General features: G+C 51.9%; 1 protein-coding gene across 5 annotated transcripts in view; it reads left to right on the top strand.

Annotated features, from left to right (window-relative positions):
• Erg (ETS transcription factor ERG) overlaps nt 1-14178 on the top strand; it is a 129657-nt gene that overhangs the window by 95850 nt on the left and 19629 nt on the right. For all 5 annotated transcript variants that reach the window (XM_060370811.1, XM_021656570.2, XM_060370812.1 and 2 more), the window contains one exon: nt 3147-3298. In XM_060370811.1, the coding sequence (XP_060226794.1) occupies nt 3147-3298 (152 nt within the window). The remainder of the gene's footprint in view (nt 1-3146; nt 3299-14178) is intronic.

The raw sequence follows: 14178 nt of genomic DNA, 5'->3' as shown, positions 1-14178 counted from the left end.
CGTTTTGGGAAATGACTCAGTGTTGAAGAAAGAGTCTCCAAGAGGCCAGCCGAAGGTGTGGCATGTGTGTGCGTGTGTGCCTCACACTCGCTGGCCTCACGCTTATGACCCTTCCACCTCAACACGCACCGCTGGCTTTGACCCTGTTTTAAACGGTTGTGTATAGCCTGGCAAAATGCAGCCCAAGAGCCATCATGCCCAGAGTTGGCGAGGGGCTGCCACTTCCTAGAACACCTCCCACGATCCGTGTGAGCAGTCCTGTCCTCAGGGAGGAACGTGAGGGGTGAGGTGCCTTAGAGGGTCAAGCACCTGCTACAAACGGGAAGGTCTGAGTTCAGATCCCCAGGACCCAGGGAAAGCCAGATGGAGCAGCAAGTGTGCAACTCCCAGAGCTTCTGAAGCAGCATGGGAGGGCCAGACACGAGGCTCCCAGGGAGCTCCAGGGCCAGCTAGCCTGACACCCTCAGCGGCAGACTGCAGGGACCCTGTCAGATAAGGATGAGTGGGGCCAATGCGGGGGTTGCTCTCTGGGGGCCGTACACATGCGTGGCATTCATGTGTTCATACAGACATGCACACCACACACACACACACACACACACACACACACAGACACTACACACACAGACCAGATGCAGACACACACATAGACACCACACACACATACACAGAGACACACACACTACACACATAGACATACACATAGACACCACACACACATACACATACACAGAGACACACACACACTACACACATAGACACACACATAGACACCACACACACATACACATACACAGAGACACACACACTACACACATAGACACACACATAGACACCACACACACATACACATACACAGAGACACACACACTACACACATAGACACACACATAGACACCACACACACATACACATACACAGAGACACACACATAGACACATAGACACACACAGACACCACACACACACAGACACACACATAGACACCACACACACAGATTCACACACACACATACACACACACAGATAATAATGAAGGAGAGGTTGTTAAATCCCAATGATTTATCTCTCTGGTCTTTAAGTGTTTAATCCCTTTGCTGGGTAAGAGAGAAATGTCAGCGCCTGGCATACAGTAGGCGCTCAGTAAGTTGCCTGAAGGAAAGCGAGTGATTAAATTTAGACTGTACAGTCATTTCTGGCCTTGCTCTCACGCCCTGGGTACCATCTACGGTCAAAAATGTTTCCTCCCAAGGAATCAAATACTTAACTTCTCTCCCACGAGAATCTTTCTTTTTGAGACAAATACACCAAACACCGTACTTGGGTGACAGATTTTTCCAAAGGATCAGGAAACTCTGTCTCAGAGTTGCTCCCTGACTTGATATTAGGATGACTCTTGTAGAGATAAATGTGGAGCTGGGAAAATAGTGTAGCGTCAGTGGAAAGCATGTGTGTGTGGCAGTGCTGGGAGCACACGGGCAGGCCCTGCTCCGTGCGGTGTGGACAGTTACCGTTTTAAAGCTGCCCATGTCCGTACAGCTGAGAGCATGTCCCAGGCTGGGGAGGACCGAAGCCCTGGGCACCCCGGCTCTTAGCGCCCTCAGGCAGCTCCCGGTGTCCTGCCCACTTCCTGGTGCCCACTGGAGCTTCTCTGCAGGCCCCGGGTGCTTTGGCAAGAGAGGCTGAGAAGAAGTCTGCATTTCGTGGCCCTTCCTGGGCCTAGCTTCAGCCAGCCCTTCCCGCCCACAGCCCTGATGAGAGGGGAGCCTCAGTACTCCGTTTTAGTCCCGTGTAGCTCGGAGTTCTGTCTTGCTAGAGGGCAGGCCTGCCTACCTGCCCTCTGTGGTTCTGCCCTCCTCACACTTGAAGGGCAGGTGCCTAGCCAGCCTGGGCTTCTGCCACCCTGAGGTGACCTGCAGATCATCAGCTAACTCGGCTTGGAGGAGACATGCCTGCAGAGCTGGAACCAAACTTCTCAACCCTGGAGTGAAAACTCTAAAGCCAAGGGTACAAGGATATGGACAAAGGCAACTGCAGCAAACCTGCGTAGAGCTCCAGATCCAAAATTCCTCTTTAGATAGTGAAACCAGGGCAGCGGGACAGCCCACCTCCTCGCACGGCCGCTTTCAGGCCACAGCCCGGGTCTTTCCGGCCAGTGGTCTCTGCTTGTCAGCTGTCTCCCGCCTCAGTGCCCATGATCTCCACCCCTCTGCCCCCATCACCGAAGGGTCCTCAGCACTCCAGGGCCTGTGTTTGCACAGGGCTGAGGATCCTGCAGGATGAATCGGGATGTGGGTCCAGGGAGGTGTGGCTGAGCAGCATGGGTCACACCATCACCCAGCCCCTCCTCCCTCCCAGTGTTCCCAGGCAGATGTCACAGTCGGGGTCTGGACAGGACAGTTCCAGGGGGAGCTGGCTGGCCAGACGGCCAGCTTGGCTTCCCATGTGTGTGTGCTGTTTTTCCTGATCATGGCACAGCCGGGGTCAAGGCGCCAGACAGCTCTGTCGGCTGGTCTGCTGAGAGCTTTCTCCTTGGGCTGTCGGTGGCCGCACACTCACAAGGAGGGAGCAAAGCAACCGAGGGGCTCTTTCCTTCTTCTTCATAGTTGTCTCGTGCATGTGTGTGCACAAGCCTGCACTCTCATGCACGTGTCTGTGGAGGCTGGAGGTCAGCGTCGGCTGTGTTTCTCAGTCACTCTCCACGTTAGTTTTAAGACGGAGTCTCCTCCGAACCATGTAGCTTAACACATGGGCTCCGCTGTCCGGCAGTACTAGGAATGCAGGTGCGTGCACCGTCGTGCTGGGCTTTTTAGTGGGTGCTGGGCTCCAGCTCAGGTTTTCGTGTTTGCACAAGCGATATACCCGCCCCCCCTCCCCAACCAACTCCCCAGTTCCCCACCTTCCTCTCATCCTTTCACAACTGGCTCCACCCTTGTGAGCTGAGCTGAATCTGGTCACCTCTCTGTGTCATCCCCCAGGGCTCATGGCTTCGGTGTGGGATTTGGTGTGCCACAGCTTTCTGGCTTATGTCATGCTTTCTCGGGGTCTCCCACGCCGCCCCTCCCTGGAGCCCTGCGTCATCATGGGACCACCGGGCGCTGAGCCTTGGGCGCCACACTAACTGGAGACTTGTCTTGTTACCTGCAGGAACTCGCCCGACGAATGCAGCGTGGGCAAAGGCGGGAAGATGGTAGGCAGCGCTGACGCTGTGGGGGTGAGCTACGGCAGCTACATGGAGGAGAAGCACATGGCACCCCCCAACATGACCACCAGCGAGCGCAGAGTGATCGTGCCTGCAGGTCAGAGGCTGCCAAGTCCTGCTCGGGTTAACCAACATGTCTCCTGGCCGGGTCGATGGTGCCTCCTGGTGTGTGGGGGAGGGATGGGGTTGGGAAGAAGGGAAGTGCACACCTTTAATCCCAGCACTTGGGAGGCAGAGGCAGGCAGAGCTCTGTGAGTTCCAGGCCAGCCTGGTCTACATAGGGAGATCACAGACAGCCAGGCTACACAGAGAGACCCTGTCTTGGAAAAAGAAACTTGTGTCTCCCAGGAAAGGTGGAGTGTCTTTGTCCTTTACATGTCTCTGATTCCCATCTGGAGCTGCTCTCTGCTCTGTCACAAGTCACTCCGCCCTCACCTGTCTCTCTCCTCGTCCTTCCATTCGCTCCATCGGGTGTCTGTCACTAAGGTCCTCTCACTACACAGTAGGCACCATCTCCAGGGCCATGCACACCCTCTGGGTGTTAGCCAAGTGCATGTAGGATAAAGGGTGTGTAGCTGCTGGGCACGCCCATCAGATGTGTCCATGTGAGACTCTCAGCAGACCAGCTAGATGGCCGATGATGTCAGGATACCAGCATTCTTGAGGGCTCTGCCTTGCTTTGACACACATAGTAAAACTTTCAGAGGACACAACGGTGCCTTATGAAAGGGCCAGAACTGCTCTAGACATTGGTGGAAGGCGGGTGGCATACGCTCAGACCGTGCGTTTGGTTTTACAGCCTCTGTGTTGTATGCTCTGAGGCCGTGTTGCTGACATGGTGCCTTAGCATGGGGCACTGGGTGGAGGTGAAATGTCCAGGTTCTGTTCCTATGAGGGATGGCCACACCAGAGACTGGCTGTGCCTGGAGGGAAGGACAGGTGCCATGCTGGGCGTGAGAAGGAGGAAGTAGAAGCCCAAAGTGAGCTGAGCCCAGCCAACCTGCCCCTTTGCCTTCCTCCTGAAAAGCTTCATTCTGTCACCTGAGGCAAACACGCTTTTAGCCCTGTGAGAGAGGGCCAAGCTGGGAGAGCCACTTGAAACACCTGTCTTGTCCTTGAGGAGCCGTGCAGCTGCCTTGGGCCAGCTTGTTTCTGGACTATCACCAGGAGTCTTTGCACAGGGGAACTCTGACCAGTCAGGTCAGCGTGTCAGCTGCCTTTCCACAGGCACTCATCAGTGTGACCAGACAGGCCAAAGGATGCGTGTGCAGATGCGTGTGCAGACTGGCGCGGGCTGTTTCTTCATCCTGAGGGAAGCTGCCTTTCAGCTGTTCCTCCGTGGCTTGCTTCACGGCAGTATAGGCAGTTACTCGGTTAACGGTGCTGGTAAGAAGCGAGCTGTGAATGGTTTTGCAAGTTGGGGGTTGTTCAGTTATTGGTCAAGGTCCAGGTGTGTGTTCACGTGTCCGCAGATGAACACACAGGCACATACACACAGTTACACAACTCGAATGGCCATGCAGTACAGCCACGGATGGCAGGCCCGGCAGTTAGCTGCTGCTGTATAGGGCCTTCAGTAGCAACACAGGCTACGCAGCTGCTCACCCGGGCAGGGCTGGCTGCTGCACATTCACTGCAGTCTGAGTCTGACTGGCTCCCGGAACTCCTGCTGCTTAGATGTCAGGCCTTGTACCCACCAAAGAAAACAAGCCTTAGCTGCTCTCTCATGTCGCTCCTTCTGTCTGAGAGAGACAGACAGACAGAGAGAGAGACAGAGAAGGAAAGAGAGACACAGGAAGAAAGAAGGAGAAACAGATGCCGAGAGAGACAGACAGAGAGAGAGACAGACAGACAGACAGAGGCAGAGGAGAAAGAGTCAGAGAGACAGATAGGGAAAGGCAGAGAGAGAGATCCAGAGAGGAGGAGAGAGAGGGGGAGACAGAATGGAAGACTTGGCAGCTCTGCCAGATAGAACCTTTGGGCTTAAAGTTCACTTTGAAAGTTATTCCATTAACTTTGACTTTGAGACCTGTTATCCTCAGGTAACACAAGAGCTGAGAAGCCCAGAAAGTACTCTGAGGAGGAGTCACAGACGTGTTCTTGTGGATGTGTGTCCTGTACTCTAAAGTATTTACTTCTTGTGACAAAATGAACTTAATAAACACTGTATGTACAGACACACACAAACACAGGACAGCCTCAACTTTAGAGAAGAGGGATATGGTGTGTGCACAGAAGTATTTAACAGAGGGGGAGGCCAGCATGTGGCGTGCATCGCACGTTTGTCAACACCAGTGTGTGTGCATTTCTCTCTGTGAGACTGTACACCAGTCAGTTCACTACACACGGAGATACTGTTAGTGACAGATCCGTTCACTGCATTCAGTTAGTGCGCGCCAGCTTGGCCTGGAGCACTGCAGCGCCGGACTCACCAAAACAAGGCCCTCTTTATAACAAGGCGCTGAACAGCCCAGGTAACGTGTTGGCGGAAACCCAGAATAATTGTGACTGTAGTCTGGGAGAAGATCGTCCCTCAGCCTCCTTTGGTGTCAGCTCGGCTTTCCATTGTGACAGATGGTACTGAGCTCAAATCTGGAGCTGCATCTCCTGTTCTGGAGTCTAACGACAGCCCAAGACAAGTAGGTTTAACTCAGAGGTCTGATTTCCATGTCTCCTAAGCCGTGGCCATAGATCAGTGTGTGGAGGCAGCGGATGGCGCCACGCGTGGAGCTGGTGCTGTCAGCGGGATAAGTCTCTGGATCACCAGCTGCCAAGGTCAGTGTCCTCTGTGTGCTGGGTGCCTCTCATCCCTGGAAGCGTGTGGAGCTAAGGTTGCTCTCACAGTCTTCCTTGACAGTCTTAAGACTCGCAAAATGCTGACCAAACGCAACAGGACCTCTGGTTTTAGCAGTTTGTATTTGTTTTTGAAAGATTTTTATTTTTGTTTATTCTCCAAAATGGTCACTAAAATGTGGAGCTTTTAGAAGAACTCTATTTTCCCCACATTGTAGTTTTTTTAAAAAACAATCAGCTCAAAGCCTTCGGTGCCAGTATCTTGGAGACTGAGTGGTAATGCCCATGTCTTCCCTTGTTGTGCATTTCCTGAGCTTTTCCTGGGGTCCATCACCAACGACCATGAGACTGAGTTCTTTCTTCTCAGCCTCCAAACACTCAGGTGGAAAGCCCTTGACTTCTGTCTCAGCTGGCCCTTCCACACAGCAGCACCCAGGAAGTGTTGGCCGAGCATCCATTACTCAGATAGCAGGCTTGGAGGAGATGGCCAAGGAGTGCGAGGTCGAAGAGACACGCCCCTGTGCCATGGATGGCCGACGGGAGAATGGATAACAGTTCGGAGCAGCGGCTGACGAATGCTCTGGAATTTCTGAGCAAAGGGAGCCAACTTAGAAAAGAGCGAGGCATGAAAGTTTCCTTTGCAGCTATCACGATTCCTTTCCGGCCTCCACCGTTCCCCTCAGACTCCTCCATTTCCTCAGCCCTGACCATTATCCTCAGGCCCTGTCATTTCCCTTAGTTTCCTCTGTTTTTCTCAGCCTCTGCCCTCCTCAGCCGTAGCCCGGCTCCATGCATGCTGTACACCTCCAGCACTTCAGCCCCTGTGTCTGTGTCTGTGTCTGTGTCTGTGTCTGTGTCTGTGTCTGTGTCTGTGCCCGTGTCTGTGTCTGTGTCTGTGTCTGTGTCTGTGTCTGTGTCTGTGTCTGTGTCTGTGTCTGTGTCTGTGCCCGTGCCCGTGTCTGTGTCTGTGTCTGTGTCTGTGTCTGTGTCTGTGTCTGTGCCCGTGTCTGTGTCTGTGTCTGTGTCTGTGCCCGTGTCTGTGCCCGTGTCTGTGCCCGTGTCTGTGTCTGTGTCTGTGTCTGTGTCTTTGCCCATGTCTGTGTCTGTGTCTGTGTCTGTGTCTGTGTCTGTGCCTGTGTCTGTGTCTGTGTCTGTGTCTGTGTCTGTGTCTGTGTCTGTGCCCGTGTCCGTGTCCGTGTCCGTGTCTGTCTGTGTCCGTGTCTGTGTCTGTGTCTGTGCCCGTGTCTTTGCCCGTGTCTGTGCCTGTGTCTGTGCCTGTGCCTGTGCCTGTGTCTGTGTCTGTGTCTGTGTCTGTGTCTGTGTCTGTGTCTGTGTCTGTGTCTGTGTCTGTGCCCGTGTCTGTGTCTGTGTCTGTGTCTGTGTCTGTGTCTGTGCCCGTGTCTGTGTCTGTGTCTGTGTCTGTGTCTGTGTCTGTGTCCGTGTCCGTGCCCGTGTCTGTGTCTGTGTCTGTGTCCGTGCCCGTGTCTGTGTCTGTGTCCGTGTCTGTGTCTGTGTCTGTGTCTGTGCCCGTGTCCGTGTCTGTGTCTGTGTCTGTGTCTGTGTCTGTGTCTGTGTCTGTGTCTGTGTCTGTGTCTGTGTCTGTGTCTGTGCCCGTGTCTGTGCCCGTGTCTGTGCCCGTGTCTGTGCCCGTGTCTGTGTCTGTGTCTGTGTCCGTGCCCGTGTCTGTGTCTGTGTCTGTGTCTGTGTCTGTGCCTGTGTCTGTCTGTGCCCGTGTCTGTGTCTGTGTCTGTGCCCGTGTCTGTGCCCGTGTCTGTGTCTGTGTCTGTGTCTGTGTCTGTGTCTGTGTCTGTGTCCGTGCCCGTGTCTGTGTCTGTGTCTGTGTCTGTGTCTGTGCCTGTGTCTGTGCCCGTGTCTGTGTCTGTGTCTGTGTCTGTGCCCGTGTCTGTGTCTGTGTCTGTGTCTGTGCCCGTGTCTTTGCCCATGTCTGTGCCCGTACCTGTGCCTGTGCCTGTGCCCATACTGCTTGGGCTGCTGAGGCACCTCCCTCCCTCCCTCCGCTAAGAACCCTGCACATCCTTCAAGCCCTCCTTGCAGCACTCCCCACCTCCATGCTTAGTTCTCTGGTGACGTCTGGCTGGTTTTTTCCCTTTCCTCCTCTCTCTGCCCCCTGAAGGCATGCAATGCTTGCATAAGTAGGGACAAGAGAATTTAGTTCTAAAATGAACCTGAGGTGCAGACACGTGACCCAGACTACTGGTCAGATGAACATCCAGATCCAGTACAGCAGTTAAAAGCACGCACAGAGAACTGAGAGTGTGTGGAGGTGAAGACACCCTGTGGCAGGTTTGGCCAAGGTGCTGCGGTTAAGCCTCGCTGTGGCTTTGAGCTTCCTTGTAGGCAAGATAAAAAGTGCAATTGGGGGAAACGATTAAGAAGTTGTTTTATAGGCAAGGTAATGCTTATCTCGTCACAGAATACTAAAGCAGTATCCCGGAGACCGCAGACGCGGCTGCCTTCCTGCAGCAGTGTGGCGGAGTCTTCCGACTCATTGTGGAAAGGCTGAGGGAGTTGGTCACAGAAGGCAGGGACTAGAATCCCCATCCCAGGCTCCATTAGCTCGACAGCGCATTTCCATCTCACCAGCGTTTGTTAGGCTGTGTGTGTCTCAGCTGTAAATTGTGTGAGGCGCCCACAGTGCTGACCGTAACTGTCACTTGTCAGCAGGAATGAGAGGCTAGTGGGAGTCGCAGGGTGACTGGAAACCTCAGTTCAGCGTCCTCCTTCAAAGATGAGAAAGCAGACACTCAGATAAGAGCTCTGCCCAAGTCATGTGCTAAATGGGCAGAGCGGGCCCCTGGCCTGCCGGGCCCCAGAGGAGGGCCTGTGATCATGCCTTCATCTTGATTTGTCACCCCACCAAGCCCTCCAGCTGACCTCGCCCGTTACGTCACCTTTCTGTGCACTTCTGTTTGCACTCCTGCTGTGCCACCCTCCAAGCAAGTGGGCACTGAGACCCCGAAGGCTTGTTCATTTTCTCTGTGCTGCTATCAGCTGGCGGGGGACGAGGACACGGCTGTACGTGAGACTGAAAGTTTACAACCTGACATGCTGGCAGCCCTTGTCTGCTGCAAACACTTGGGTGTCAGGCACCAGGGTACGCGTTTCTGGCCATACCCTGCCGACGTGCGAGGTGGGAATGTTTACTGTTCTTCCAGTGAGAGAGTAAAACCCATTATGCCAGGGGAGTTGCCCATTGTTGCGGGAGGTCAGTGTGACTCCCGTGCAAACTCATAACTCCACGTGACACCAACACAAACACCCAAGAAAAGCGAGGGGATAGCAGGAGCCTAGTTACCCTGAGGCTCTGCAGTGGCCCTTCCCAAGAGTCACTGTGGGGATGCGCAGGAATCCATGGAGGGAGCCTAATTATTATATAAATTGAGGGTGAAATTTGAATTTCAAGCAAAAGTGAGAGTCTATTGCGAATGGCCTCTTACTTCAGGAAAAATAAAAAATAAAAACAACGGGCCTTAGCCAGAAGTTGGGGGGAAATGGCTGCAGAGGAACAGCTAGTCTCTGCCCAGCTTCACACACGCCCCTGTGTCGAAAGCAACTGAAGGGAGAGAGGCTTCATTTCCTGTCACAATTTCAGGTTGTATTTCACCACGGTGGGGTGGTCACAGTGGCAGGAGCCTGAGATGGCACTCACTTCACACCGCAGCTGGGAGCAGGGGGAGAGCATACAGCACGCTGCACCCACAGAGCAGAGGGAGAGCATGCAGCGGAGTGTGGGGGGGGAGAGCATACAGCACGCTGCACCCACAGAGCGGGGGGAGAGCATGCAGCACGCTGCACCCATGAGAGGAGGGGAAAGCATGCAGCACACTACCTGCTTGCTAATGCTCAGCACCATTCTCCACTTGTGAACAATTCAGCCTAGGGAAGGTGCTGCCTGCAGTAGCTAGGACTTCCCAAAACAACATCTTAATTAATACCACCTCCGCTGACACACTCACAGATACCCTGCTGAGGACAGTCCTCCAGTGGGAATTCCTTCCCACGTGACTCTAGGTGGTGCTAATACCCACCGTAGCCTCGTGAGTAGGGTAGGAGGAGGTGAAAGGACAGTGTTGTCGTGTGGGAGACAGGATTGGAAGTGAAGCTTTCAATATTCCTTCTGTTACTGAAAAGGAAGAGAACTTGGATAATAAAAATTTAAATTTATTTTAAACAATAACAAGAAATAGGAGAAATAACACGGAAATGGCCAAAGCAGTAGGAGGAGATGAAAATTAAAATAGGTCAGTTTTGGGCTGGACTGCTCATGGTGGCTGAGGACACTGGCTGCTGGCGGAGACCTGAGGCCCATCCCTGCGCCACACAGAATCTCACAGCACCTGGGGCACTAATCCTAGGGTCTCTGACGCCCTCGTCTGGTCTCCGTGGGCACTGCACAGATCTGTTGTATGGCGTGCTGAGGGGACGCCCATACGTACGAAATAATTATGAGAAAAAAATGAATAGATCCCAGGAAAGCATGTGCGAAGAAGCTAGCAAAGCAAGGGCACGGGAAAGTATGAAATCCAGAGGTAATAATAAAATAACTTACCCCAAACAACTATGTTGTGTTTATAAAAATATTTTACACACACACTAAAATAATTGAGAGTAAGCAGCTGGAATGAGACACATTAGCCAAAAGCTAATAAAAAGCTGGAAAAGGTTAAAGTAAAACATCGACAAGTAAGATTTTAAACAGGAAATCTTACTAGGGATGACATAGGTTTATTATGTAACATTAGCTTCACATAAAGGGCATAATGACAGGCTTACATTTGCCTCGGAACAAACAAGGGCGAGGGAAACAGACAGACCCACCTCAGTGAGTGAGTCTGAGTTACCTTTCTCAGTAACTGGTAGCTCAGTGACAAAATGTCACGTGTGTGTGTGTGTGTGTGTAGAACTCAGCACGTAACAGGTAACATATACTTTTAAGCATTTACAGCTATTGCCATGGTCTCTGCCATCGTACTGGTTAGTAAACCAGAGTTAAAAGTCAGTGTTATGATAGACCTTGCTCTCAAGCCAAACTGCAATGAAACTAAAACCCAGTACCAAGAGGGTAGATTAAAACAAACCACAAGCCATCAATTAAAAATTTGAAAGTTTCAGAAACAGCTTTGAGGAAGTCCGTCTCTTGGGGGTCAAATTTCAGTTTGTGGCATTGATAACTTCTGAAATTCCCGCTCTCTCCTGGGCCTGCTTTGTACATGGGGCCCTGTCCTTCTCATCAGGAGGCCAGAAGCTCACTGCTATTTTCCTAGGCTAGTGTTAGATTCAGGCTGCCTGGCTTGCTCCAGGTCTGGTTTTGTCAACAAAGATCTTACACTAACCCTTCAGTATGGCCTAAGGGGTACATTTTATTTTGTCGTACTTCCCACATTTTTCATACCCAAGAGCAGCTTTGCTGGGAAGGCACAGTATTTCTCATTGATATTTCCCATCAGTTCAGATTGATCTACTCTTACTCTCTAGAAGGGCTTTGAGTTGGAAGTATTTGCCCATGCGGGGGCCATGTTTCGTGTTTTGAACAGTAAAGTCTGCTGTTGACAACACTACCCTTCCCCTAATCTCAGCCAGTACCTGTGAATACTCTCCTGTAGCTGATGAACTCAGCCGGATCAGAACCTCATGTCAGGGAAATAGAAGAGGGTTTCCTTTTTCTTAATTACATGTTAATTCATTTGTTGCAAAGGCAGAAGGGGCCTCTCCACAGCTAGAGTGTAAAGGTCAGAGGACACTTGGGTGTGTCATCTCTCTCCCACCACCATGTGGGTCCGGGGGCCCAAGCCCGGTGTCAAGCTTGGCCGCAAGTGCCTTTACCCGCTGACTCATCTCGCCAGACACAGGTTGTCCGTCCGACTTTCCCTTGCCTTGCTCACACGTCTCTCCCACGCACAGACAGTAAGCAACTATGAGCTTATATGCTTCAGAATCCAGTTGCGTGAAACAGAGTTCACAAACATTTGCACTACTGACCGTGTGAAACATGGCAGAAACAAGGGGAGGGTCGCCGCTTCCTCCCTGTGGGTGAGTCCTTGCTCTTTGCTGTCCTTGGAACCATAACCTGTGGCTGTTTCCAAAGCAGTTACATGTCCAGGAGGCTGAACACGCTGTCTTATCTTCCTTGGCTCAGGTTTTGTTCAACAGAAGCACCTCCGAAAGGCTCCTAAAATAAAGAGATAAATCAGGCTTTTGTGTACAAAGGAAGAGGCAGCCCTGGAAATTAAATAGATTAGTTCATTTTAGCAGAGTTGATGGTGCAAACCCTCCTGTGTGGGCGATTTCTTCTGCAGCTTGTTACGGTTGGCCAAGTGCTTCCACACACATTATATCATTGGCTTTTCAACCCCCAGCAGCTCGTTTAATTAGCCATAGGAAAATAAGACTAACTCCAGAGAAGGTAACATTTAGACCCAGTAAGAGGGGAGATCAGAGCCCAAACACGCATGCTGAGTCCCTAGAGAGTCTTCCGTTTTCACCACTCAGTTTTCTGTGCTTGCTGCAATTAAAGACACCTCGCCATGCCTCAGAAATTCCTCATGACTCTGAAATTCCGCATTGTAAAGTTTTTCCTCCTTACCAAGGTGCCGCCATTCCCTTCCATATGACCCCTTTTGTCTCCTCATCTCTGTCCCTCGTCACCATCCTCTGTCTGTATCACCTGCCTCCATCTATATCACCCGCCTCCATCTACATCACTTGCCTCCATCTACATCACCCACCTCCGTCCTCCATCTACATCACCCACCTTCATCTACATCTCCATCCTCCATCTCCATCACCATCCTCCATCCTCCATCCACATCACCATCCTCCATCTCCATCCTCCATCCTCCATCCACATCACCATCCTCCATCTCCATCACCATCCTCCATCCACATCACCATCCTCCATCTCCATCACCATCCTCCATCTCCATCACCATCCTCCATCTCCATCACCATCCTCCATCCACATCACCATCCTCCATCTCCATCACCTACATCACCATCCTCCATCCACATCACCATCCTCCATCTCCATCACCTACATCACCATCCTCCATCCACATCACCATCCTCCATCTCCATCACCATCCTCCATCTCCATCACCATCCTCCATCTCCATCACCATCCTCCATCTCCATCACCATCCTCCATCTACATCACTGTCCTCCATCCACATCACCGTCCTCCATCTCCATCACCATCCTCCATCTACATCACTGTCCTCCATCCACATCACCGTCCTCCATCTCCATCACCATCCTCCATCTACATCACCATCCTCCATCCACATCACCATCCTCCATCTCCATCACCATCCTCCATCTCCATCTCCATCCTCCATCTCCATCACCATCCTCCATCTCCATCACCATCCTCCATCTCCATCACCATCCTCCATCCTCCATCCACATCACCATCCTCCATCTCCATCACCATCCTCCATCCTCCATCCACATCACCCCCCTCCATCTTTCAGTTGCCACCTCTGTCCCCCGTCTTTATCGTTGCTCTGCATCCTGCACCCTCATCTTCATCTGCTTCCTGTATTTCTCCATGCCTCATCTGTGTTACCCTCCTTCATCTCCAGACCCCATTTCCCATTTCTTTGAGAATAACCCATTGAAAGCTTCCTTGAAGCCATATTAGCTGTAAGAGGGAGTTCTGGGACACCTAAACTTTAAAATAAATGACCTGGCTAGTGGTTTGCACAGACATGGTTGTTATTTATCCTTGTGTGCTTACGTGGGTATGCCAGTGGAAGGCAGAAAATGCCAAGAACTCATCAGATAGGTCAGGCGACTAACCAGTGAGCCCGGGATCTGCCCTCCTCTGCTTCCTCAACTCTGGGCTTCCAATTTCAGCCCACCACACCCAGCTTTTTCTTAAGTAGGTTCCGGGGATTGAACTCAAAACTTCAAGCTTGCACAGCAGACATTACAGACCGAGCCCTCTCCTCGGCCCTGTGTAACCTGTAGTTAGCACTCTCTTGATGATTTTTCATAACTTTCATATAAACACACCAGTTACTTTTCAAGGCACGTCTTTTCGTCTTGTACGTTATTTAAGTGAGTGAATAAAAGTGAACACAACTGCAACGAGCCCCAGATCTCCACAGAGCACGTAGGGCCACAGTGGAGGCAGGATGGAGGTCTGGGGCCTCAGTTTTTTTG

This window comes from Meriones unguiculatus, chromosome 17 (genome assembly GCF_030254825.1).
Source record: "Meriones unguiculatus strain TT.TT164.6M chromosome 17, Bangor_MerUng_6.1, whole genome shotgun sequence".
Taxonomy (NCBI): domain Eukaryota; kingdom Metazoa; phylum Chordata; class Mammalia; order Rodentia; family Muridae; genus Meriones; species Meriones unguiculatus.
The sequence above is the reverse complement of the archived record's forward strand: the minus strand, read 5'-3'. Positions and strand labels throughout refer to the sequence as shown.